The sequence below is a fragment of the Eulemur rufifrons genome, chromosome 7 (assembly GCF_041146395.1).
Source record: "Eulemur rufifrons isolate Redbay chromosome 7, OSU_ERuf_1, whole genome shotgun sequence".
NCBI lineage: Eukaryota > Metazoa > Chordata > Mammalia > Primates > Lemuridae > Eulemur > Eulemur rufifrons.
Window position 1 is genome coordinate 69,191,623 of NC_090989.1, and position 26,538 is coordinate 69,218,160.

Here is a 26,538-nt window from a genome sequence, read left to right on the forward strand (position 1 = left end):
TCAGTAATATTAACCACCTTCACACTGGGCTTCTAAAGACAAAGAGTACATTATTAGAAACAATTTTTGTGTATGGTGGGAATATTTAAAATCTATTCTCAGCCATTTTCAAGTATACAGCACATTATTAACTTTAGTTGTCATGTTATACAACGTTATCTCCTGAAGTTATTCCTAACTGAAATTTTGTATCCTTTGAGCAACATCTCCCCAATCTCTGCCCTTAACCTCAGCCCCTGGTAATCACCATTCTACTCTCTGCTTCTTTTAGTTTGACGTTTTTAGATTCCACATATAAGTGAAATCATGTACTATTTGTCCTTCTGTGCCTGGCTTATTTCACTTAACATAATTGTCCTTCAGTTTCATCCATGCTGTTGTAAATGACATAATTTCCTTCTTTTTAAAGGCAAGATAGTATCCCACTGTGTATGTATACCACATTTTCTCTATCCATTCATCCACCAATACACACTTCGGTTGTTTCCATATCTTGGTGATCTTGAATAATGCTGCAATGAACACTGGAGTGTACACACCTTTTTGATATACTGATTTTATTTCCTTTGGGTATATATACCCAGAAGTGGGATTGATGGATCACATAATAGTTCTATTTTTAATTTTTTGAGGAACCTCCATTCTGTTTTTCATAATTGCTATACTAATTTACATTCCCACCAACAGTATACAAAGGTTCCCTTTTCTCATACCATTGCCAACAATTATCTCTCGCCTTTTTGATAACAGCCATCCTAATGGGTATGAAGTAATGATCATTGTGGTTTTAATCTGCATTTCCCTGATTTTTCATATTCCCGTTGGCCATTTTGTATGTCTTTTCTTGAAAAATGTCTTTTCAGGTCCTTTGTCCATTTTTTTTAATTGGGTTATTTCTTTTCTTGCTATTGATTTATTTGAGTTCCTTATATATTTTGAATATTATACCCTTATCAGATTTCTTGTTCACAAATATTTTCTCCCATTCTGTAGGATGTCTCTGCACTCTGCTGATTGTTGCCTTTGTTGTGTAGAAGCTTGATGCAATCCCATTTGTCTATTTTTGTTTTTGTTGCCCATACTTTTGGGTGCCAAAAAAAATCTTTGCCCAGTCCAATGTCAAGAAGCTTTCCCCCTACTTTTCTTTTACAGTTTCAGTTCTTAACATTTAAGTCCTCAATCCATTTTAAGTTGATTTTTGCCTATAGGGTGAGATAAGGGTCCAACTTCATCCTCCTGCGTGTGAATATCCAGTTATCCTATCATTGTTTATTAAAGAAACTGTCCTTTCCCCAATGTGTGTTCTTGGTACCTTATGAAGATCAGTTTATCATAAATGTGTGTACTTATTTCTGGGTTCTCTGTTCTATTCCATTAGTCTATTTGTCTGTTTTTGTGCTAGTGTCAAGCCTGTTTTGATTACTGTAGTTGTTTGTTCATTCGTTTGTTTGTTTCAGAGACAAGATCTCACTCTGTTGCCCAGGCTAGAGTTCGGTGTCATCACAGCTCACTGTAACCTCAGACTCCTGGGTTCAAGCGATCCTCCCGTCTCAGCCTCCCAAGGTAGCTGGGACTACAGCTGCATGCCACCAGGCCCAGCTAATTCTTCTATTTTGTAGAGATGGGGTTTCGCTATGTTGCTCAGGCTGGTCTTGGACTCCTGGCCTCAAGCAATATTCCCACCTTGATGTCTCAAAGTGCTGGGATTACAGGTATTAGCCACCGTGCCTGGCCAGATTACTATAGCTTTGAAGGAGATTTTGAGATCGAGCAGTGTGTTGCCTTAAGCTTTGTTCTTTCTGTACCAGATTGCTTTGGATATTGGAGGTCTTTTACGGTTTCATAAGAATTTTAGAAGTGTATTTTCTATTCCTGTGTCAAGCATTACTGGAATTTTGATAGGGGTTGCACTGAATCCATAGATTGCTTTGGGTAGTGTGGACATTTTAACAATATTAATATTTCCAAAACATGAACATGGGATAGCTTTCCATTTATCTGTGTCTTCTTCAATTTCTTTCATCATTGTTTTATAGTTTTCAATGTATAGATCTTTTACCTCTTTGGTTAAATTTATTCCTATTTTATTTTTATTTTTTGGCGCTATTATAAACGGCATCAAATGAAAGAGGAGACATTACCACAGATGCCACAAAAATACAAAGGATAAGATACTACTATAAACAATTAAATGTCAACAAATTGGATAACTTAGAAGAAATAGATAAATTTCTAGAAACATAAACTTACCTAGACTGAATTTTGAAGAAACAGACAATCTGAACAGACCAACAGTGAGTAAGGAGATAGAATCAATAATCAAAAATCTCCCATCAAAAAAGCCCAGGGTGATGGTTCATGACTGAATTCTATCAAACATTTAAAGAGAAAATAATACTAATTCTTCTCAAACTCTTCCAAAAAATTGAAGAGGAAATTCCAAACTCTCTCAAACTCTTCCAAACTCATTTTACGAGGTCGACATCACCCTGATACCAAAGCCAGAGAAGCACACTATAAGAAAATTATAGGCCAATATCTTTGATGAACACAGATTCAAAAATCCTCAACAAAATACCAGGCAAACTGAATTCAAAGCACATTTAAGGATCATTTACTATGATCAAGTGAGATTTAGCCCTAGGTGGTAAAAATGATTCAACGTATGAACATTAATGAATGTGATACACCACATCAACAGAATGAAATTTAAATATTAAACTTTATTGAATTGTAATCAATTTAAACAGCAGTATGTGGCTAGGGGCTACTTTACTGGATGGTGCAACTCTAGCTGAATCATTTCAGTAAGTCCAACAAAGGCACACATTCTCTCTTTCTTTTTCTCTCTCCCTCTTCTCCCCTCACTCCTCTTTTTGTGGCCTATGATTGGTATTATACTAAATTTACAGATTAGTCTGGGGAAAATGAAGGTCTTTACATTATCTTCCTGCTCAGCAACACAATCTGTTCTCTACTTAAGTATTGTTACATGCTACTCAGTAAAATTTTATAGATTTCTTACTACACACTCTATACATTTCCTTTTTAGCTGATAGCTAGGTATTTCACATTTTTGTTAATACAATTAATGTACTCATATTCCCAACTGGTTGCTGCTAGCATAATGGAATACCATTTACTGGTTACCTTTTACATTGTACAGTTTTTTTCTTTTTAATATAATTGACTTTAATTATAGGTACATACAGGCCATAAAGAAGTAGAGAAAAATTTATAACACAGGTATCTTCAGCCTCTCATTGGCCCAAGGATTTTATTTTTCATTTTATGATCAGCCAACACTAACATTTTGAAATAAGACAAATTCTATTACATGAAAGGTATAAGATTTGTCCAAGGGAAGATAAAAAGAAGCCTAATTTATTAATTCCCTATTGTCTAGGTTCAATTCAGTAATAACTTTCTAACTATAGAGTAATATATCAAAATCCAAGATTTTATCTATCAATATTCACATGACTCATGGTTCACATTAATGCATAATCTCAGGCAATTAAAAACCCCAAACCCTATACCATCACAAAGTAAGAATCTAAAAATAAAAAAGTATTAGAAAAAAGAAAATGTTCTTCCTAATACAAATTAACATAATTAAATACAAAGTAATAACTCTCCAAGAGTTTAAAGTTTTTCCTAAATAATGGATTTCGGTTGACTATAGAATACTGTAGTTATAAATTACATTATATGCGGAAAAACTGAAGCTTTTATTATATAACAAGGCAACCAAAGTCCAACTGAATGAATTTTCCTAACCTTCAGTCTTCATGGATTGTCTTAGTGAAATAAAGAGAGGGGAAAGGATGGGAACTTTTTCAACACCTTACTTCATTTCCTTCTCTTTACTGGAATTAGTAAGAACTCTAGAATTTTTGTCTTTAATTTTGCCTTTCCTTAATGTTTTTACTATTTTAAGATAGAACAGGGATGAATGGAGAGAGAATCAAACTCAATGTCAATGAAATTACAGTATCAGTTAATACTCAAAATTGAGTATAATACATCATACTTAATGGCAAGACCGAAAGCTTTTTCCTAAGGATCAGGAACAAAACAAGGATGTTTGCTCTCACCATTTCTATTAAATATTGTAATGGAGGTTCTAGCCAGAGCAACTAGGCAAGAAAGAGATAAAAAAAGGCATCCAGATTGAAAACGAAGAAATAAAACTATCTCTATTTGCTGATGACGTGATCTTGTACATAGATAATACAAAAGAATCTACATTAAAAAACTACTAAGGCTACTGAGTTCAACATGGTTGCAGGACAAAAGATAAACACCTAAAAGTCAATTAAATTTCCACACAAGCAATAAAAAAATCCAAAAATAAAATTAAGAAAACAATTCCATTTATAATAACATCACAAGAAAAACAAATACTTAACATTCCTGAAAGGAATTAAAGAAATAAACCTATCTATTTACAATTAATTGATTTTCTTTTTCTTTTCTTTTCTTTTTTTTTTTTGGAGACAGAGTCTCACTCTCTTGCCTGGGCTAGAGTGCCGTGGCGTCAGCCCAGCTCAACAGCAACCTCAAACTCCTAGGCTCAAGTGATCCTCCCACCTTAGCCTCCTGGGTGGCTGGGACTACAGGCATGTGCCTCCATGCCCGGCTAATTTTTTCTATGTATTTTTAGTTGTCCGGCTAATTTCTTTCTATTTTAGTAGAGACAGGGTCTCGCTCTTGGTCAGGCTGGTCTCGAATTCCTGAGCTCAAGCAATCCTCCCGCCTTGGCCTCCCAGAGTGCTAGGATTACAGGCGTGAGCCACTGTGCCTAGCCAATTAATTCATTTTCTACAAGGGTGCCAAGATCATTCAATATGGAAAAATAGTCTTTCCAACAAATGGTGATGGGCAAACTGGATATCCACATACAAAACAATGAAGTTGGATCTCTACCTCACACTATACAAAAATTAACTTAAAATGAATAAAAGACTAAAATGTAAGAGCTAAAACTATAAAACTCTTAGATGAAAACTTAAGTGTAAAACTTTGTGAGGTTGGAGTAGGCAATGGTTTCTTACATACAATACAAAAAGTGACAAAAGAAAAAATACATAAACTGTACTTTTGTGTTTCAGAGGAAATTATCAAGAAAGTGAAAATATATAATCTACAGAATGGGAGGAAACTTTTGCACAACATATCTGATAAAGAACCTGTAATCAGAAAATATAAAGAACTCCTTCAAAAGCACTAATAAGAAACAAATAATCCAATTAAAAACAGTCAAGTGATCTAAACTGACATTTCTCCTAAGAAGACACGCAAATGGCTAATAAACATATGAAAAAATGTTCAACTTCATTGGTCATTAGAGAAATACAATTAAAGCCACGATGAGCTATCACTTCTTACCAACTAGGATGGCTATAATCAAAAAGATCATAACATCATTTGGTAAGGAATAACAAGATTGCTGATGATGTGGAGAAACTGGAAACCTCTTACATTGCTGATGGGAAGGTAAAATGGTACAGTACTTGGAAAACAGTTTGGCAGCTCCCTGACAGATTAAACAGAATTATCGCATGACCCAGCAATTCCTTTCCTGGGAATATACGCAAAAGAAATGAAAATATATGTCCATACAAAATTTGTAATGATACTCATATCAGCATTATTCATAATTTGTTATGAATAACTCCACAACTCAAAATTTACATCAACTGATGAGGAGGTACACAAAGTGTAGTATATCTGTACAACAGAGTATTTTTTGGCAATAAAAAGGAATGGATTACTGAGACATGTCTCAACATGGATGAACCCTGGAAACATTATGCTAGATGAAAGAAGCCAAGACACAAAAGTTCACATATTGTATAATTCTATTTATAAGAAAGGTTCAGAATAAACAAATCCATAGTTACTTAAAGTAGATTAGTGGTTGCCAGGTGCTGGGTGTAGAGCAGAATGGGAAGTGATTGCTAATGGGCAAAGGATTTCTTTATGGGGTGATAAAAATGTTCTGGAATTAGAAAGTGGTGATGATGGCACAAAGTTGGGAATAAACAAAAAAATCACTGAATTGTATACTTTAAAAGGTGTGCTTTGTGGTATGTGAATATTTCAAGATAAAATTTTTTTAAGGTGAAAAGGTAGAAAAAGGTGAGTAATAACAAACTCAAAACGACTTAGTACGTTTTAGACATTATGTTATAAAAAGATGAAAGTATTAATATACTGTGCTGTGACAGTCGGGGTAAAAATATGTTGATATATTTTTGTTAAAGCATAAATGAGTAAAACTTTGTGAAATGCAATTTGGCAATAATGATCAAATCTAAAAATTAACATACTTACTAAGCAATTCTATTTATATGAATATATTCTAATTATGTACAATCGGCCCTCCATAACTGCGGGTTCCACATCCAACCACTGGATGAAAAATATATGGGGGGAAAAACCAATTTTAAAAAAAACCAACATAACGTAATACACATAAAAATATAGTATAACTACTTATGTAGCATTTATATTAGGTATTACATGTAATCTAGAGATGATTTAAAATATATGGGAGAATGTACACAAGTTATATGCAAATACTAGATAATTTTATATAAGAGACTTGAGCATCTGTGGGTTTTGGTATCCATGGGACTCCTGGAACCAGTCCCCCTGTGGATACTGAGGGATGGCTGTACTTACATATAAACACAAAAATATCTATAAAATTATCACTAGGGCATCAATATTAAATGGTAAAAGTCTGGAGACAACACTTAGATACATCTGCATATGCACAATGTATATAAGGACATACACAAAATTACTAACACTTTTTGCTTTAGGCAACTGGATGATTGACAGTAGGAGTGGAAGTTGGATTTGCTTTTCACCAGATATCTTTTTGCATCTTTTGAATTTTGTACTATGTATATGCATTAGCTTTTCAATTAATGACTTAATTTTGGCAAGTGTAAGGACTGTGGCCAGAAAAAAATGTGTTCTAAGGTAGCAACTGCAATTTTTCTTATGTTTATTCATCAATACATAGCAAGTATTAAGTGAACAGGGAATTAACAATGGGATAAGAAATAAATTTAAAAACCATTCTGGAATATATTTTAATATATTCAGAATGAAATTCCTCAGTCTCTTAAGAGACCAAACAAAACACATTGTTTTTGCCTATATGCTGCCAGAGCCACAGAGAACAGTTATTGCCTGCTACTGTTTGGATGTTTGTCCCCTAAAACTCATGTTGAAATTTGATCCCCAATGTTGGAGGAAGAGCCTAACGGGAGGTGTCTAGATCATGGGGACAGATCTCTCACAAATGGATTGGTATCATCCTCATAGTAATGAATGAGTTCTCGCTCTATTAGCTCCCATGAGAGGTGATGGTTAAAAAGAGCCTGCACCTCCTGGCTCTCTCTTGCTTCCTCTCTCACCATGTGATCTCTGCATATGCTGGCTCCCCTTCACCTTTTGATATGAATGGAACCATCCTGAGGTTTTCACCAAAGGCCCAATTTTTGAGCCAGCAGAATTGTGAGCCAAATAAACCTCTTTTCTTTATAAATTACCCAGCCTCAAGTATTCTTTTATAGCAACAATAAATGAACAAAGACAACATTTCATATGGTGTTCTTTTTATTTTTTTATTATTTTTTTTTTGAGACAGAGTCTCACTCTGTTGCCCAGGCTAGCGTGAGTGCCATGGCATCAGCCTAGCTCACAGCAACCTCAAACTCCTGGGCTCAAGCAATCCTCCTGCCTCAGCCTCCCGAGTAGCTGGGACTACAGGCATGCGCCACCATGCCCGGCTAATTTTTTCTATATATATATTTAGCTGTCTATATAATTTCTTTCTATTTTTAGTAGAGATTGGGTCTCGCTCTTGCTCAGGCTGGTCTCGAACTCCTGAGCTCAAACGATCCGCCCACCTCAGCCTCCCAGAGTGCTAGGATTACAGGCGTGAGCCACCGCGCCCGGCCCGGTGTTCTTTTAAGTATGATAAAGTATTTTGATAAAGTACCCTTTGATAAATCTTGCTTGAGGAATTGGAATTTAACTTATGTCCTTATATACAGAAAAGGGTTAATGTTTCAGGCCTGCTTTCAAGGTTGAGTCTTAGCTGGGATCTGGGAACTTGGATTTTGGCAGTGTTCCTACAATTTCTGAACTTATAGGGTGGTTTATTGTGCCTAGACTTTGTAGAGACGAGACATTTTATGGTAAACATCTGCTTTCCTTTTGGGAGTCTGGAAATTTGGCATGTGCTAGCCAGAGGGTGCCTATGTGATCAAATGGCAATAAAAAACCTGGGTGGTGAGTCCATTCCAGGCTTTCCTGGGCAGAAACATGGCATACATGGTGCTGTATTTTCATTGCTGGGGAGAAAAGTGCTATGTGTGATCCTTCATGGAAGGAGGAAGTATAAGGAAGTCTAAACATAGATTCTTCTAGACATACAGACTTACGATCTAACTGTGGATCCTCACTTACTATATAGCTACAATAAATTTTAGTCATGAATAAACTATATACTCAGTCTTGTGAGTCTCCAATCATGAAAATGGTCTTGGAGACCCTAACATATTTTGCTAAGCAGGAAAAATATTTTTTCAATAATATGTTATACAAACTTGAAATTATACAAGTTTTCTTTTTACTTTAAGTTTGTTGCTTGGTATGTTAATCTTGCTTCCAATTTGTAGACATTTCCCCTAAAATGCATGTGCATTTATTTTCTTTGTCAATATTATCATTTTCTATTAGTTCTCATATATTAATAACCTTTCAGCTGAAAGAGTATTAAAATAAAAACATTTAATCACTGACTACTCCACTATAGAAAACATACTTCAACAAAGAGAACAAATAAGGGAGAAATAAAAGTATGTGAAAAACATACTAACAAAAGTACAAATTCTGCTTGACTAAGTATTCTACATCAGCGTGAAAGATAACATCAAATGAAATGAAGAATCTGAAAAAAGGGTAGAATAGCTTTTTTGGTTTGGTAGTAAGTCTTATCTGAAGTTTTTCAAAAATCCCCAAATATCGGAAATACCCATATTCATATAAATACAAACAGAATATAAAGCCAAATAAAATGTTTTAAAGTACTAAGTGAAAATCAATTATAGTTCAAATAGGGGAGAAAAGGATTTTTACAGTCTGTAAAACTATGCACCATTTGAATAAAATAAAATACACTGGTACTCCTTTTATTTACTGAATGGGTACTACTTTTATATCTCCAAAGGTATTTTTCCTTTGGAGTGAAAATGTTAGATCAGATTCTGTTGTTCTGGCTATTTATCTTCAGGAGAAAGAGGGCTTCTTAACAAAGTAAGTTTACAGAGAAGCACTAGTAAATTTAAGATTACAAAGTTGTAAGTAATTATTTTAATATACGAACACATACAAACCTGGTTACTAAAAATCTAGTCACTGAATTAGACTTGTAAATGACTTTTTGAATACATGACACTGGTCAGAGATAGCCTTTAGTGAAAATTAGTCATCATAACTTCAAAATAAAACTATAAATATTTATTTTAAAATTTCTGCTTTATGTATGTATAGAGAAAAAAAAAAAGCAACCCAAACAGGACAGTAATGCTTCATTTACTACAGCAAGTAGAGCTATAGTATATAGTTACAGAACATCTTAAGTAAAATGTATTGGAGAGAAAAATGCTGTGATCTTTGTACCTGTATCAAAAACTGAACAGGAAAAGCAGAATTACTTAAATGTGGGGAGGAAATGGAACTTACGTAAGTTGGTGTTTCCAAGCTTTCTGTGTTGACCAGTACTGGAGGAGGATTTGCCTTTAAAGAAAAAATTGTAAATGTGTTAGCTTAACAAGTAAATCATGTAATATATTAATGTTCACAAACGTTAAAAGCATATGAAAGACTTGCTACTTTTATGTTATAATTTTATATGAGCTTTTAATATGTTAAACAATGTATCTAGTTTCCAGTGCCAAATGCAAAAAATTAGGTGTAAGCCGTTAGTTTTTGAGAAATAAATTGCTATTTCTGCTAAAACAGCCATATTTTCTTAAAATTTGCAAAGAAGTTCATTATAGCTTTCTAACAAAAATCCATAAATATTCTTTAGTACAACAAACAACTCTTTCTAGGTTGCTTAAAAATCATGAGGACCCCCTAAAGATTCCAATCATTTTATCATCCAGGAAAAAAATTCTTCCCCACAGTGAATTGTGTTTGAACATGAACATGAAAAAGAAGTCCATTGCAGAAACAACTTGATTGCAAACTTTTAGAAACTTAGAAATATACTCTTAATGCAGAAGCCCTTGATTATTTTCAGCTTCGATTACTGTTCTCCACTGTTATTCTAAACCACCCACAGAATAACAACGGTTTACAGCAAGAAAAACAAGTAGAATAACATACATCTAATTAAATTTGGATTTTAAAAAGTGTGGATTTCTGGTTAAGTTAAAAGATACTATGATGTAGATGAAACTAAAAAATAAATCACAATTAATACCAAATGAAAACTGTATCAGAAGACTGATGTAATTCCCCTCCAAATTATTTCTTCTGCATATTTAAGATTATAAAAGTACCAAGTAAAACAACATTTTTAGAGAATAACTATCCTTTAAACAAACCTTAGGAGACACGTTTGTAAACATCAACAGTTCTACTCCAATTAATTAGAGAATTACACATAAAAGCCATATGAAAACATTATAACACAATCATTTTCTTCTAAATGTAGAGGCATTTTTATAAAGGTGAATATTCAAAGTCAAATAATAGATTATTTTCAACAAAGTACTAGATTTGGATCATCAAATGATAAAATGATAATATCATAAAGACAACACATTTTCATGGTTTAAAAAATCATATAGTATGCATTCGGGTTACACAAAGCAGTATGTAGGTAATACTTTGTTATATATAAATAGAACATTAACTACAGTAGTTTATATTCAGCCATACCATTGAATATAATAGTCTACCTTTGAATGATTCAGTGAAAACCAACCTAATAAACAAAAATTCTATGTGTAAGATTGTTATATAGGCAAAGATACTCAACTTATAGTTATAGACATTAGAGATTTTACAAGTATTTGAAATTATTCATTTCTCAATGGCATACTGAGATTACTCAAATTGGTAACATTTCACTTCACTAAAAAAATTAATGATACAACTTCACTGCTTAATAAGCTTCGCTGCTTATTCTGCTTAAGCAATTACAGAGGAGGGGGGCAAGAAAGAACAAGGCTATTTTAAGTTACAAAAGAAGTTACATTTTTCAAATACTATGGCAAGAAACTTTTTGTTTCCCTCTGACTAGTTATGATGAAACATGTAGTAGAAGTTGGTTTTTATGAAAATAATTTATATCATAATTATTACAATGTTAGCTGCTTACCAGCACCAACTCATCATTGTACAGAAGTTACCTTTTGATTGTAATCATTTAAAAAGTCTTGCTAATATTGAAATATACATAAGCAAAATGATATAAGGTGTTATGCTTATTTCAATATAAAACAATGAGAGGTTGAGAGTAGGAGGGGTTATGGTTCAAGTAAGAGTGCACATGGGTTGATGACTGCTGTAGCTCGTGATGGGCATACATGGAGTTCACTGCATTATTCTTGCTACATTTGAGTATTGTTTAAACTCTGCATAACAAAAAGTAAAGCAAAAAATCATAATAAGTACTCAGTTTGTAAGAGGTCAATAGCTAAGGCAGTTGTGAAATACCATGGATTAGAGTTGCAATTAAGAAATTAGCATTCAAACTACAAAACTTATTTTAACGTTTAAGGTTCATTGCAGAACAAAGACCAGTAAAAGTGATTTGTAATTTTGACTTTAAGGACACTAGGTAAGTAATATGTGTACAATAAGTTTATTTGTAGATTATCTCATAAATAAGATGAGTAAATGATCATACCTGTAGGGCAACCTAGCGAATTAAAAACTTGAAATTGTACAAAAACCATGAATGTTCACATTAAGGATTAATCAAGAATTTCGATTTAAAAAAAATGTCAGGATGATACAAAAACCTAGCAATTTTTTTTTTTTTTTTTTTTTGGAAACAGGGTCTTACTCTATTGCCCTGTATAGAATGTAGTGACATCATTATAGCTTACTGCACCCTCAAACTCTTGGGCTCAAGTGATCCTTTTGCCTCAGTCTGGGACTACAGACACGTGCTACCACACTTGGTTAATTTTTCTATTTTTTGTAGAGACAGGGTCTTGCTCTTGCTCAGGTTGGTCTCTAACTCCTGACCTCAAGTGATCCTCCTGCCTCAGCCTCCCAAAGTGCTAGGATTACAGGTGTGGACCACTGTGCCTGGCCAATCCTAGCAATTTGAAAAAGATATATCACAAAAAATGGTCCAAAATAAGAGGTGATAGAAAGAAATGAAGCTCAAGAGGCATAATGATATAACTGTCACAAGTTTAGTCAACTAAAATAATGATAAAAATGTCTAAGAATGATTGTGTTAGTAGGTGGGGAATTAAAACATCTATCTTGGAATAAATGATACCCTTACCTACTAACTTGAGATTTTCTAAGTTCTCATATTACAAAATACAGAAATGGCATCTGCCAAACTAGTACTCCATAGCTGTCCAATTTGGTGGAAGTGGGAATGGGAGTGAATAGGGTAGCACAACCTGAACGGGCTTGTAAGGTATGATGTATTACTCAGACATGATATCCTAGCACCAAACCAAAAGCTATTCTAGCAGCAAAATAAAGGATCAGTTATTATACTTCAGAAGGAAGAGATGTATAAAATTTGGCCACATTAAATACGGACTTTTGGGTAGCTAAAGGGCACAAAAATAAAAACAGTAGCTAATCTGGCCATTTAAGACTTTGGGATCCTTAACCAAGACAGTGAGTAGCAGAATGGTTAATGTAGAATTATTCATTTTGCTTAGGAAGAAATCAAACAACAACAATAATAAAAAGACTTGGGAAGAATCTATGTGAAAGATATTTCAAATGAAGAAAAACCCTTCATATACCTGGTTCAAGTGACACTGTATCTCAAGACCTGCTCTAGGACTCTCTTAACCTCACACTACCATTCAGTGACATTTGACTATAGGTAAATCACAACTATTACTGAAACTCATTTTCTCCATCTATAAAAAGATAGCAACTCCTGCCTTTTACCGAGGAGGACTGCTTAAGCAGACCAACTTATACCTTGTGAAAGTCCCATGGGGAGAAGCGAGAAAGAAAGGGGCAGAGACTATTTGAAGAAACAATGGCCAAAACCTCCTAGATTTGATGAAAGACATGAATACAAACACCCAAGAAGCTCAATGAATTCCAAGTAAGATGAAGTCATAGAGATTCACGCTTGAGATACGTTATAATAAAACTGTCAAAGGCCAAAAAGGGGGGGAGATTTTTGAAGGCAGCAAAAGAAGTGACTCATCACATAGGAGAAAGTCTCAATAAGATTATCAGCAGAACTGGGGAAAAGATGGCGGAGTGGTGGTGACGGCCTGAATCTGCGCTCCCGGGAAGGAAGGCATCGATCCGGACCTGCCACAACGCTGGAAGACCGCTCCCACACAGGAACAGCGGTGTGAATCCACGGAGAATCAGCGTGGGACAAACAGAGCGAGTGAGGTCTGAGGTGAACGAATATTAGGAACGCGGGACAGACACTAGCCAGCGGAGCGCGGGTCGGATACACCCGCCCCCAGCCGGGGCGGGTGCAGCCTCTCGGGAAAGCGGCTTGCCCTCCGCTCCCAATTGAACAGAGCCCTGACCCAGGCCAGCGCAGAATCACTGAGGGATACGTGGCGCATTGGAGACAGGAGGCTTTTTTTTGAGAAATTACCTTAGAACCTGGGGGATCTCAGCTGAGACAGCGCTTGGCGAGGAGGGACGGATCTGCCCCAGGGCAGAAAAACACAAAAGACTCCCGGACAGCAAATAGCGTTGTACACCGTGCTGCCTTTTTCGGCAGTTCTCCAGCCGGTCACCCCCGGTGCGTGTCCTTGCTGGCCAGCCCCTGGGCAGTGGCGGTCTCTGCCTGCCGGGGAGCCGGTCCCCTCCAGCCCCGGAGCTTGGCAGGCGCCATCTTGAAAGCGAGAGCGAAACGGCTCGGGAGCCAAAAAGTGCCCAGCGGCTCTTTCTGCCGGTGCTGCCTTTTTCGGCGGTTCTCCAGCCGGTCACCCCCGGTGCGTGTCCTTGCTGGCCAGCCCCTGGGCAGTGGCAGTCTCTGCCTGCCGGGGAACCGGTCCCCTCCAGCTCCGGAGCTTGGCAGGCGCCATCTTGAAAGCGAGAGTGAAACGGCTCGGGAGCCAAAAAGTGCCCAGCGGCTCTTTCTGCCCGTGCTGCCTTTTTCGGCGGTTCTCCAGCCGGTGACCCCCCAGTGCGCGTCCTTGCTCGCCAGCCCCTGGGCAGTGGCGGTCTCTGCCTGCCGGGGAGCCGGTCCCCTCCAGCCCTGGAGCTCGGCAGGCGCCATCTTGAAAGCGAAGGCAAAACCGCTCGGGAGCCAAAAAGTACCCAGCGGCTCTTTCTGCCCGTGCTGCCTTTTTCGGGGGTTCTCCAGCCGGTGACCCCCCGGTGCGCGTCCTTGCTCGCCAGCCCCTGGGCAGTCGGTCTCCTCCAGCCCCGGAGCTCTGCAGGCGCCATCTTGAAAGCGAGGACGAAACCGCTCGGGAGCCATAAAGTGCCGAGCGGCTCTCTTTGCCCGGCGCCCTCCGCTGGTCTCTGAACCAACGCCAGGAGCACGGGATATGCCAGGGCCGCGCTCGGGGTGAAGGGGCAGAGCTGCGCTAAGGCAAAAAAAAAAAAAAAAAAACAACACGAACAAGAAGAATAGGCTCGCCGAACTGTATATTTTATTCTGGGTAAATTTCTTCTGGGTTTTGTTTGTTTGTTTGTGTCTGTTTTTGTTTTTTTTGGGTTTTTTCTTTTTTTTCTTTCCTTTTCTTTTCTTTTTCTTTTTTTTTCCAGCGGCGGACAGCCTCGGCGGGCACCTTTGCCCTCTGGGCCTCTGGCTGCCGTGCCTTTTTGAGCGCGGAGTTTGGATCCCCACCACCCTCGGAGCTGTGCGGGCGCGCAGACGCCATCTTGAAATCCACTGCGAAACCGCCCGGGACCCAGCCGGGCGGGCGTGAAGGGGCGGAGCTGCGCTAAGGCGTAAAAACAAAAACATCTAATGGCCGCTCCGGACCCAGCCGAGCGGAAGTGAAGGGGCAGAGCTGTGCTAAGGCGTAAAACAAACAAACAAACAAAAAAACATTGAGTCGCTGAATTATATACTTCAGATTTGTGTATCTTTCTGCCTTGCGGTGTGGTGAAGTGCTATGTAGTTTGTTTTTGTTCATTTTTGTTGGCGTTTTTGGTGTTTTTTGGTTTGGCTTTTTGCGTTTCTTTTCTTCTTTTTTTTTTTTTTTCTTTTTTTCTTTTTCTTTCTTTCTTTTTCTTCTTTTTTTTCTTTTCTCTTTCGTTTTCTCCCCTTTCTTTTCTTTCTTTCCTTTTCTTTTTTCTTTTTTCTTTTTTTTTTTTCTCTTCTCTTTCTCCTCTCTTTTCGTCTTCTAACTGGGGACCCACGGTGAGCTTCGGAACGGGCCAGGTCCCTGGCTCTGGTACATACCGGATCCTGAGTAGTCACCCCCAGGGCCAGAGATCTGCGGGCACGCAATTGCCACTCTAGGGCCCACAGCCAAGTCACTGCGGAGCAATAGGGTACCAAGAGGCTCCCTGGACGGCCCTCTCCCCTGGTCCACGGACCTTATATAGGATCCCTGCCCAAGTGTAAACACTGAATACTTCTCCAGAAGCGAGAGTGTGGAACCTGATCCCTGGGGACATTGGGCCAAGACAGACTTTTGCCCGTGGGAGCTACAGCAACTGGGGCGCTGAGCAAGCAAAGTCACCGTCCTCTCCCCATAGCTAGTATCTTGCCGGCAGATAGAGTCAGAAACCTCCCCTATAGAGGAAGAACCAAAGGGAAACAAACAAACAAACAAACAAAGAGAATTTCGGTCTACTATTAGTGTGGACCCTGCCTGCCTTCTGAAAGACCACAACACAGTGTCCTAACTCACCAAAGTGGTCCTGGATCACTCCAATCCTCTAGGATTGGACCCATCGGAAGCAGTCCCCCAACGGAAACAGAAAAATCTCTGAACAATACACAACAGTCTCCCCCTCTTGCCAAAAGAAGCAACATACCTAGACTGTTCCACAGCCTAAGAATAGAGCACATAGAGTCCTGTTAACCAGACTAAACCTATAAGTAAAGATCCAACGACAAATCTAGATGGGAAGGGCCCAGCGAAAAAACATGGAGAGCAAAAAGAATCAAATGGAAAGCTCATCCCCAAAGAGAAATACCAGCTCCCAACCATTTGACACAAACCAGACTCAAAACACCAACATGTCACAGGAAGAATTCCAATTATGGATTATAAACAAGCTGAATAATATACAAGAATCAATGGATAAACAACACAAGGAAAACACAAAAAAAATACAGGATTTGGAGGAAAAATTCACTAAAGAAATTGAAATATTGAAGAAAAACCAAACTGAACTCCTAGAAGTGAAGAATTCACTCAGAGAGCTACAAAACACTGTGGAAAGTCTCAAGAGCAGGGTAGATCAAACAGAGGAAAGAATCTCAGAAATTGAAGATAACTCCTTCCAACTAAATAAGTCAGTCACAGAGATAGATCGAAAAAGTAAGAGAAATGATCTGAGTCTTCAAGAAATGTGGGATTATGTGAAGAAACCTAACTTGAGAGTTATTGGCATTCCTGAGGGTGAAGAAGATAACAAGCAAGGGTTGGACAAGCTATTTGAAGACATAATCGAGGAAAATTTTCCAGGCCTTGCCAATACTCTAGACATACAGATTCAAGAAGCTCAAAGGACCCCTGGGAGATTCATAGCAAATAGGAAAACACCACGCCACGTAGTCATCAGGCTGACCAAAATATCCACTAAAGAGTCACTTCTCCGAGCTGTAAAGAGAAAGAAACAAGTAACTTACAAAGGAAAACCCATCAGAATTACGCCAGATTTCTCAGCTGAAACCTTACAAGCAAGAAGAGGTTGGGGCCCCATTTTCACGCTTCTGAAACAGAATAATGCCCAGCCTAGAATCTTGTACCCAGCTAAGCTAAGTTTTCTATACGAAGGAGAAATCAAGACATTCTCAGATAAACAAAGGTTGAGGGAATTCACCAAGACAAGACCAGCCCTCCAAGAAGTACTCAAAAGAGAATTATACACGGATCAGCACAAGAAAGATCCACGAATGTAAAACTACTCAAGAGCTAAAGATGAAATTCCAGATACCACAATGGCCCAGGAGAGAAAACATCACAATGAAGTTCTACCCAACAAGCTGAACAAAAAACTGTCTCACCTATCAGTTTTCTCAATAAATGTGAATGGCTTGAACTCCCCGCTCAAGAGACATAGACTGGCCCAATGGATAAAAAAATACAATCCAAGTATCTGCTGTCTTCAAGAAACTCACCTAACCTGCAAAGATGCATTTAGACTGAAAATAAAAGGATGGAAATCGATATTTCAAGCAAATGGTAACCAAAAGAAAGCTGGTGTGGCAATCTTAATTTCCAATAACTTAGCTTTCAAACCAACAAAAATAATAAAAGACAAAGATGGCTACTACATACTGATTAAAGGCACAATTCATAAAGAAGCCATGACCATACTCAATATATATGCACCCAACCTAGGTGCACCTAGATTCATAAAGCAAACCCTACTAGATCTCAACCAAATGATAGATAACAATACTGTAATAGCTGGAGACTTTAACACCCCACTGACAGTACAGGACAGATCCTCTAAACAGAAAATAAACAAAGACATAATGGACCTCAATAGAATGCTAGAACAAATGGGCATGGCTGACATCTATAGGACATTCTACCCAAAGTCCACAGAATATACATTCTTCTCATCAGCTCACGGGACATTCTCTAAGATTGACCATGTCCTAGGACATAAATCATGTCTTCAAAAATTCAAAAAAATAGAAATTATACCATGCATCTTCTCAGATCACAGCGGAATAAAAGTAACAATGATCACAAACAGAAACCCTCACTCTTACTCAAAGTCATGGAAGCTAAATAACCTTCTCCTGAATAATTATTCTATAAAAGAAGAAATCAAGATGGAAATCAAAAATTTCTTTGAATTAAATGACAATGGAGATACAACTTATCAAAATCTATGGGATGCAGCTAAAGCAGTCCTGAGAGGAAAATTCATATCCATAAATGCCTATATCAAAAAGACAGAAAACATGCAAATAGACAACCTAACGAATAGACTCAAAGAACTGGAGAAAGAGGAACAGAACGATCCCAAACCCAGCAGAAGGCGAGAAATTACTAAGATCAAATCAGAACTAAATGAAAAGGACAACAAAGAAACTATAAGGGAAATTAATAAAACAAAAAGTTGGTTCTTTGAAAAGATAAACAAAATAGACACACCTCTGGCTAGACTAACCAAGAGCACAAAAGTAAAATCTCTAATAACCTCCATTAGGAACATGAAAGGAGAAATCACAACCGATGCTACAGAGATACAAGATATCATCTATGAATTCTACAAAAATCTTTATGCACACAAACTGGAGAACGTGGAGGAAATGGACAAATTTTTAGAAACACATAGTCTTCCCAGGCTCAACCAGGAAGAAATAGAGTACCTGAACAGACCAATATCAAGAACTGAAATCGAAACAGCAATAAAAAACCTTCCCAAAAAGAAAAGCCCTGGTCCAGATGGGTTCACACCTGAATTTTACCATACATACAAAGAAGAACTGGTGCCCATCCTACATAAACTATTCTCCAATATTGAGAAGGATGGAGTTCTCCCTAACACGTTCTACCAAGCCAATATAACATTAATACCAAAACCTGGAAAGGACACAACAAAAATAGAGAACTACAGACCAATTTCCCTCATGAATATAGATGCAAAAATTTTCAATAAAATACTAGCAAATCGAATCCAAGTACTTATCAAAAAAGTAATCCACCACGACCAAGTGGGCTTCATCCCCGAGATGCAGGGGTGGTTCAACATACGTAAATCTATAAATGTAATTCACCACATAAATAGAAGCAAAAACAAAAACCATATGATACTCTCATTAGATGCAGAAAAAGCATTTGACAAAATTCAACACCCTTTTATGATAAAAACGCTTAACAAAATAGGCATTGATGGAACCTATCTAAAAATGATACAAGCCATATACGACAAACCCACAGCCAACATCATACTGAATGGGGAAAAACTGAAAGCACTCCCACTTAGAACTGGAACCAGACAGGGCTGCCCATTGTCTCCATTACTTTTCAACATAGTATTGGAAGTCCTTGCAAGAGCTATCAGGCAAGAGAGCAGAATCAAGGGAGTCCAAATAGGGAAGGAAGAGATCAAACTCTCACTTTTTGCTGATGATATGATGTTATATATGGAAAACCCCCAGGATTCAACCAAGAGACTCCTGGAATTGATTAACGAATACAGCAAAGTCTCAGGCTACAAAATTAATATACACAAATCAGAGGCATTTATATATGCCAATAACAGTCAATCGGAAAACCAAATTAAAGACTCAATACCCTTCAAAATAGCAACAAAGAAAATAAAATATCTAGGTATATATCTAACTAAAGAGGTAAAGGACCTCTATAAGGAAAACTATGAAACACTGAGAAAAGAAATAGCAGAACTTGCAAATAGATGGAAAAATATACCATGCTCGTGGATCGGAAGAATCAACATTGTTAAAATGTCTATACTACCCAAAGTGATCTACAGATTCAACGCAATCCCTATTAAATTACCAACATCATTCTTTACAGACATAGAGAAAATAATTATACACTTTGTATGGAATCAAAGAAGACCCCGTATAGCAAAAGCAATTTTAAGCAACAAAAACAAAATGGGAGGTATTAATTTGCCAGACCTCAAACTATACTACAAGGCCGTGGTTCTTAAAACAGCCTGGTATTGGCACAAGTGCAGGGACACAGACCAGTGGAACACAACAGAAAATCCAAATATAGAACCATCCTCATATAGTCACCTAATTTTCGACAAAGCGGGAAAGAATATACTCTGGGGACAAGAATCCCTATTCAACAAATGGTGCTGGGAGAATTGGTTAGCCACTTGTAGAAGACTGAAACAGGACCCACAGCTTTCACCTCTCACAAAAATCAAATCACGGTGGATAACAGACTTAAACCTTAGGCGTGATACAATCAGAATTCTAGAAGAAAATGCAGGAAAGACTCTTACAGACATTGGCCTAGGCAAAGAATTTATGAAGAAGACCCCCAAGGCAATCACAGCAGCAACAAAAATAAATGAATGGGACATGATTAAATTAAAAAGCTTCTGCACAGCCAAAGAAACAGTCCAGAGAATAAACAGACCACCTACAGAATGGGAAAAAATTTTTGCATACTACACATCAGATAAAGGACTGATAACAAGAATCTATTTAGAACTCAGGAAAATCAGCAAGAAAAAATCAAGCAACCCTATCAAAAAGTGGGCAAAGGACATGAATAGAAATTTTTCAAAAGAAGATATAAAAATGGCTAACAAACATATGAAAAAGTGTTCAACATCTCTAATCATCAGGGAAATGCAAATCAAAACCACAATGAGATATCACTTAACCCCAGTGAGAATGGCCTTTATCAAAAAAACCCAAAACAACACATGTTGGCGTGGGTGTGGAGAGACAGGAACACTAATACACTGCTGGTGGGACTGCAAACTAGTGCAACCTCTGTGGAAAGCATTATGGAGGTACCTTAAACAGATTCAAGTAGACCTGCCATTTGACCCAGCAATCCCATTACTGGGCATATACCCAAAGGAAAAAAGGTCATTCTGTAACAAAGGCACGTGTACCCAAATGTTTATAGCAGCACAATTCACAATAGCAAAGATGTGGAAACAACCCAAATGCCCATCAATACATGATTGGATTAGTAAACTGTGGTATATGTATACCATGGAATACTACTCAGCTATAAGGAATGATGAAGATACAACATCTCTATGGTTCTCCTGGAGAGAGTTGGAACCCATTATATTAAGTGAAGTATCCCAAGAATGGAAAAATAAGCATCACATGTACTCACCAGAAAATTGGTTTCCTTGATCATCACCTAAATACAAATCTGGAAATGATACCAATTGGACATCAGACTGAGGTGGGGGGTGGGGGAGGGGCTGGGGGTATGCCTACACAATGAGTGCATTGCGCACCGTTTGGGGAGTGGTAACACTTGAAGGTGCTGACTCGGGAAAGGGGGGGGTGGGGAAAAAAATATGAAACTATTGTTTTTAACTTGCACTGTTCACTTAATAATTTATCATGAATATTTCCCATATTATTTCATATCATTGTACAAGAAATAATGTATACATTATGAGGACATACTGTATCTAACAAGATATACTGTTAGACTCTTTGATTCTGTAAAATTAAATAAAAAAAAAAAAAAAGAAAAAAAAAAAAAAAAAAAAGATTATCAGCAGATTTCTCATCAGAAACTTTGGAGGCCAGAAGGCAGAGAGTGGATATATTCAAACAGCTAAAAGAAGAAAAACTGTGAACGAAGAATCCTATTTCCAGCAAAACAGTCCCTCAAAAGTGAGGGAAATATTAAGATATTTCTGAGGGACTGTTTAAGATATTCTCAGATGTACAAAACCTAAGAGAGAGTTTGTCACCACTAGAACTGCCCTGAAAGAAGTGCTAAAGGTCCTACAGGTTGAAATGAAAGGAAACTACACTGTAACTCAAAGTTTTATGAAGAAATAAAGATCTCAGGAAAGGTAAATACATATTAGGTAATTGCAAATATAACATAATTGGTAATTATAAAACACAATACATAATTATAAAAGCTAGTAGTATTGTAACAACGGTTGTGTAAATTCACTTTTGGTTTTCTACATGATTTTAGAGACTAATACATTTTAAAAAAATATTGTAAAAAGTCGGCCTAAAAGATCTGAGTATAAAAGCTAATATTAGTAAATAATTAAAGTCAATATTAGTAAATAACTAACAACAGTTGTTAATCTAAAAGCTAATATGACTGTAACTTTGGTTTGTAACTCACATTTTGTCTTCTACATCATTTAAGAATATAATACATTAAAACATTACTAGTTCCTGTTTTTGAACATACAACATATTAAGATGTAATTGTGTGACATCAACAACTGAAAGGGGTAGGGACAGAGCTGTTAAAAGAGCAGAGGATTTTGTGTATTACTGAAGATAAACTGAAACCTTCCCTGGTGAATTCTACCAAGCATTTAAAGAAAAACAAACACCAATCCTTTGCAAACTTTTCAAAAACAAATTAAGAGATGAGAATACTTCCAAACTCATTTTATGAGGCCAGCAGCCAAAGACACTACAAGGAAAGAAAACTATAGACCAATATGCTTTATGAACATTAATGCAAAAATCCCCAACAAAATATTAGCAACTGACATCAGCAGCATATGAGGTCTGTCCAGAAAGTATCCAGCCATTATTAATATAATGAGAACGTTTTGCGTGACATCAATTTGACCTGGCAGCCAAGGAGAGTGGACTGTAATGTGCATGTGTAAACAATGATGAATTCACCGTACTAGTCAGTGGGGTGCTAGACGTTGTTTGAGTGAGCATGTGGTGTGGCCGTTGTGTTCAAGATGACTGAGCATGTAGAGCAACAAAACCGCATCAAATTTTGCATTAAGCTTGAACATTCCTCCGTGGAAACTATGCAGATAATGATTCAGAAGGCTTTCAGAGGCATGCAATGAGTGCAGAGCAAATAAAAGTGTGGCACAAACACTTTAAAGATGGTTGAGAATCTTTTGAAAGTGATCCACGTTCTGGAAGGTCTACAATAAGCAAAACACTTGAGAATGTTGAATGTGTATGGGTTAGGTTAAGAGAAGCTGGGAGAATTGTGTGAGTTATTGAGGCATCTACTTTGTTCTATGTAAAACGTTTCTTGTATCTTCTTCAATAAATGTCTCTATTTTTCATGTTACATGGCTGGATACTTTCTGGACAGACCTCCTATTACAAGGTTGATACACCATGACTGTGGGATTTATTTCTGGAATATGAGGATGGTTCAACATATAAAAATCAATCAACGTAATGCACCACCTATTAACAGAATGAATGAAAAAAAACGTGATCATCTTACTTGCACAAAAAGCATACGATGAAATGCAACACATTTTCAGGATTTAAACACTCAACAAACTAGGAATAGAAGGAAATTATGTCAACATAATAAAAACCATATATATAATGCCCACAATGAACATCATACTCAATGGTGAAAGACTGAAAGCTTTTCCTCTAAAATTAGAAAAAGGAAAGGGTATCTGCTATCTCCATTTGTATTCAACATAACACTAATTGAATAAAGTTGCAGCCAAAGCAATCAGGCAAGAAAAAGAAATAAAAGACATCCAAATTAGAAATGAAAAATCAAAATGGTTCACAAATGCTATGACTTTGTATGTAGAAAACCCTAAAGATTCCACAAAAATACTGTTAGAATTAACAAATGAATACAGCAAAGTAGCAGGATACAAGGTCAACATGCAAAAATCAGCTGCATCTTTTAACACTGAACAATCTAAAAAGTAAATTAAGAAAACAATTCCATTTATGATAACATCAAAAAGTATAAAATATTTAGGAATTAATGAAGGAGGTAAGACTTGCACAATGAAAACTACAACACATCTCTGAATGAAATTAAGAAGACATTTGAAGACTTCTGGTTCTAAAATGGTGGCACAGAAACAAGCTGGTTTCAATCCCACTCCCCACCCCCGCAGAAACCAAAAACATACACAAAGTGCTGAGATTATCACCAGAAATATCCCAGAACTCAAACATGAAGATGAGACACTTTTGGGGGCCACAGAGAAGTGAAAAAATTCTGAGCAAATGATAAGAGAATTGGACTTCCACATCTGAGAACATCAAACAGATGAGACCCAAATAAGACTACTCCAAGGCATATAAAGACAAAGAATAAACGTGAAAGAGTGGAAGATGATATTCCATGCACCTGGAAACCATAAATGAGCAGGAGTAGCTTTAACTACCACAGATAAAACAGTACAAATCAAAGACTGTAAAAGGAGACAAAGAAGATCATTACATAATGATAAATGGGGGTCAATTCAGCAAGAGGACATTAACAATCATAAATAGTCAAAGCAATCCTGAGCACAAAGAACAAAGCTGAAGGCATCATACTACCCGACTTCAAAATTTATTACAAAGCTATAGTAACCAAATCGGCATAATACTGGCAGAAAAAAAAGACACACAGACCAATGGAACAGAATGGAGAACCCATTTATAAATCTACACAATTACAGCCAACTCATCTTCAGCAAAGGTGACAAGAACACACAACGGAGAAAGGGGACAGTCTCTTCAATAAATGGTGCTGGGAAAAGTGGAAAACCACATGCAGAAGAATAAAAACAGACTCCTATCTCTCACACAAAAATCAAATGAACTGAAGACTTAAATCTAAGACCTGAAACTATGAAAGTACTAGAAGAAAACTTTGGGGAAATGCTCCAGGACATTGGTCTGGGCAAAGATTTTTTTGTGTAAGACCTTAAAAGCATAGGCAATCAAAGCAAAAATAGACAAATGGGATTATAACAAGCTAAAAAGCTTCTGTATCACCAAGGAAATAATCAACAAAGTGAAGAGACAACCCACAGAATGGGAGTTAAAATATTTGCAAACTACCCACCTGACAAGAGATTGATAACCAGAATGTATAAGGAGCTCATACAACTCAATAGCAATTAAATAAGTAATCTGATTAAAAATTTCGAAAAAAATCTGAATAGACATTTCTCAAAAGAAGACATACAAATGGTCAACAGGTATGTGAAAAAATGCTCAACATCACTAATAATCAGAGAAATGCAAATCAAAACTACAATGAGATATCTTTTCACCCCAGTTAAAAATGGCTTTTATCAAAAAGGCAAAAATGAATGCTGGCAAGGATGCGGAGAAAGGGGAACCCTCCCATGCCATTGGTAGGAATTTAAATTAGTACAGGCACTATGGAGAATGGTATGGAGGTTCCTCAAAAAACTAAAAACAGCAATTCCACTATTGAATATATACGCAAAAGAAAGAAAATAGAAAGGATATCTGTATTCCCATGTTTATTTGTAGCACTATTTGCAATAGCCAAAATATGGAATCAAACTATGTACTCATCAATGGATGAATGGATAAAGAAAATGTGGTATATATACATAATGAAATATTAATCAGCCATAAAAAAGAATGAAATCCTATCATTTGCAGCAACATGAATGGAACTGGAAGTCATTACGTTAAGTGACATAAGTGTAATAAGCTGAGCACAGAAAGACAAATATCAAATGCTGTCACTCATGTATGTGGGAGCTCAAAATAAATATGATGAAGATAGTAGATTGGTGGCTACCAGAGGCCAGGAAAGATGGGTGGGTGATGAAGAGAAGTTAATTAATGAGTAGAAATATTTGGTGTAACAAAAGAAATAAGACCCAGTGTTAGATCAGTAGGGTGACTATAGTAATGATAATCTATTGTATATTTCAAAACAGCTAGAAGAGAAGAATTCAGATGGTTACAGTACAAAGAATATTTAAGATGATGGCTATCCTAAGTACACTGATTTGATCTTTATAAATTTTATGACTGTATTAAATTATTACTTGTACCCTGAAACTATGTACATCTATGATGCAGCAATAAAAATATTAAGAGATACAAATAAATAAACAGGGAGAGATTATATTCATGGATTTGAAGACTCAATATTATCAAATTGTCAAATATTATCCAAAGCAATCTAGAGATTTAATGTAATTTCTTTCAAAATCCCAACAGTGTTAAAGAAACAGAAAAACCCATCCTAAAATTCATTAGGAATCTCATGGGACTCTGAATAGGCAAAACAATCCTGAAAAAGAACAAAAAAGCTGGAGGACTCAGAATTTCTGGTCTCAAAATTTACTACAAAGTTATAGTAATCAAAGTGTGATACCAGCATAAACAAAGACATACATACTGTTGGAACACAGTCTAGAAATAAACACTATACACAAAAATCACCTGAAAATGGATCTATGACCTAAATATTAAGACCTATAAGACTCTTAGAACAAAACACAAGGTAAAAGCTTCAAGATATTAGATTTGACAATGATTTTTGGATAGACACAAAGGCACAGATAATAAAAGAAAAAACAGTCAAACTGGACTTCATGAAAATTAATGAATTTGTGCTTCAAAAGACACAATCAACAGAATAAAAAGGCAATCTATAGAATGAGAGAAAAATATTTGCAAATCATATCTCTGTTAAGAGATTGATATCCAGACTATATAGAGAATTCCTAAAA

At 36.7% G+C, this 26,538-nt stretch overlaps 1 protein-coding gene across 22 annotated transcripts in view; it reads right to left on the reverse strand.

The window, feature by feature from the left end:
* Nucleotides 1-26,538, reverse strand: part of DLG1 (discs large MAGUK scaffold protein 1) — a 282,135-nt gene that overhangs the window by 118,860 nt on the left and 136,737 nt on the right. For 19 of the 22 annotated variants that reach the window (XM_069475186.1, XM_069475183.1, XM_069475182.1 and 16 more), the window contains one exon: nt 9,772-9,825. The exons of the other annotated variants lie outside the window; for them this stretch is intronic. In XM_069475186.1, the coding sequence (XP_069331287.1) occupies nt 9,772-9,825 (54 nt within the window). The remainder of the gene's footprint in view (nt 1-9,771; nt 9,826-26,538) is intronic. 22 annotated transcript variants of the gene reach the window in all.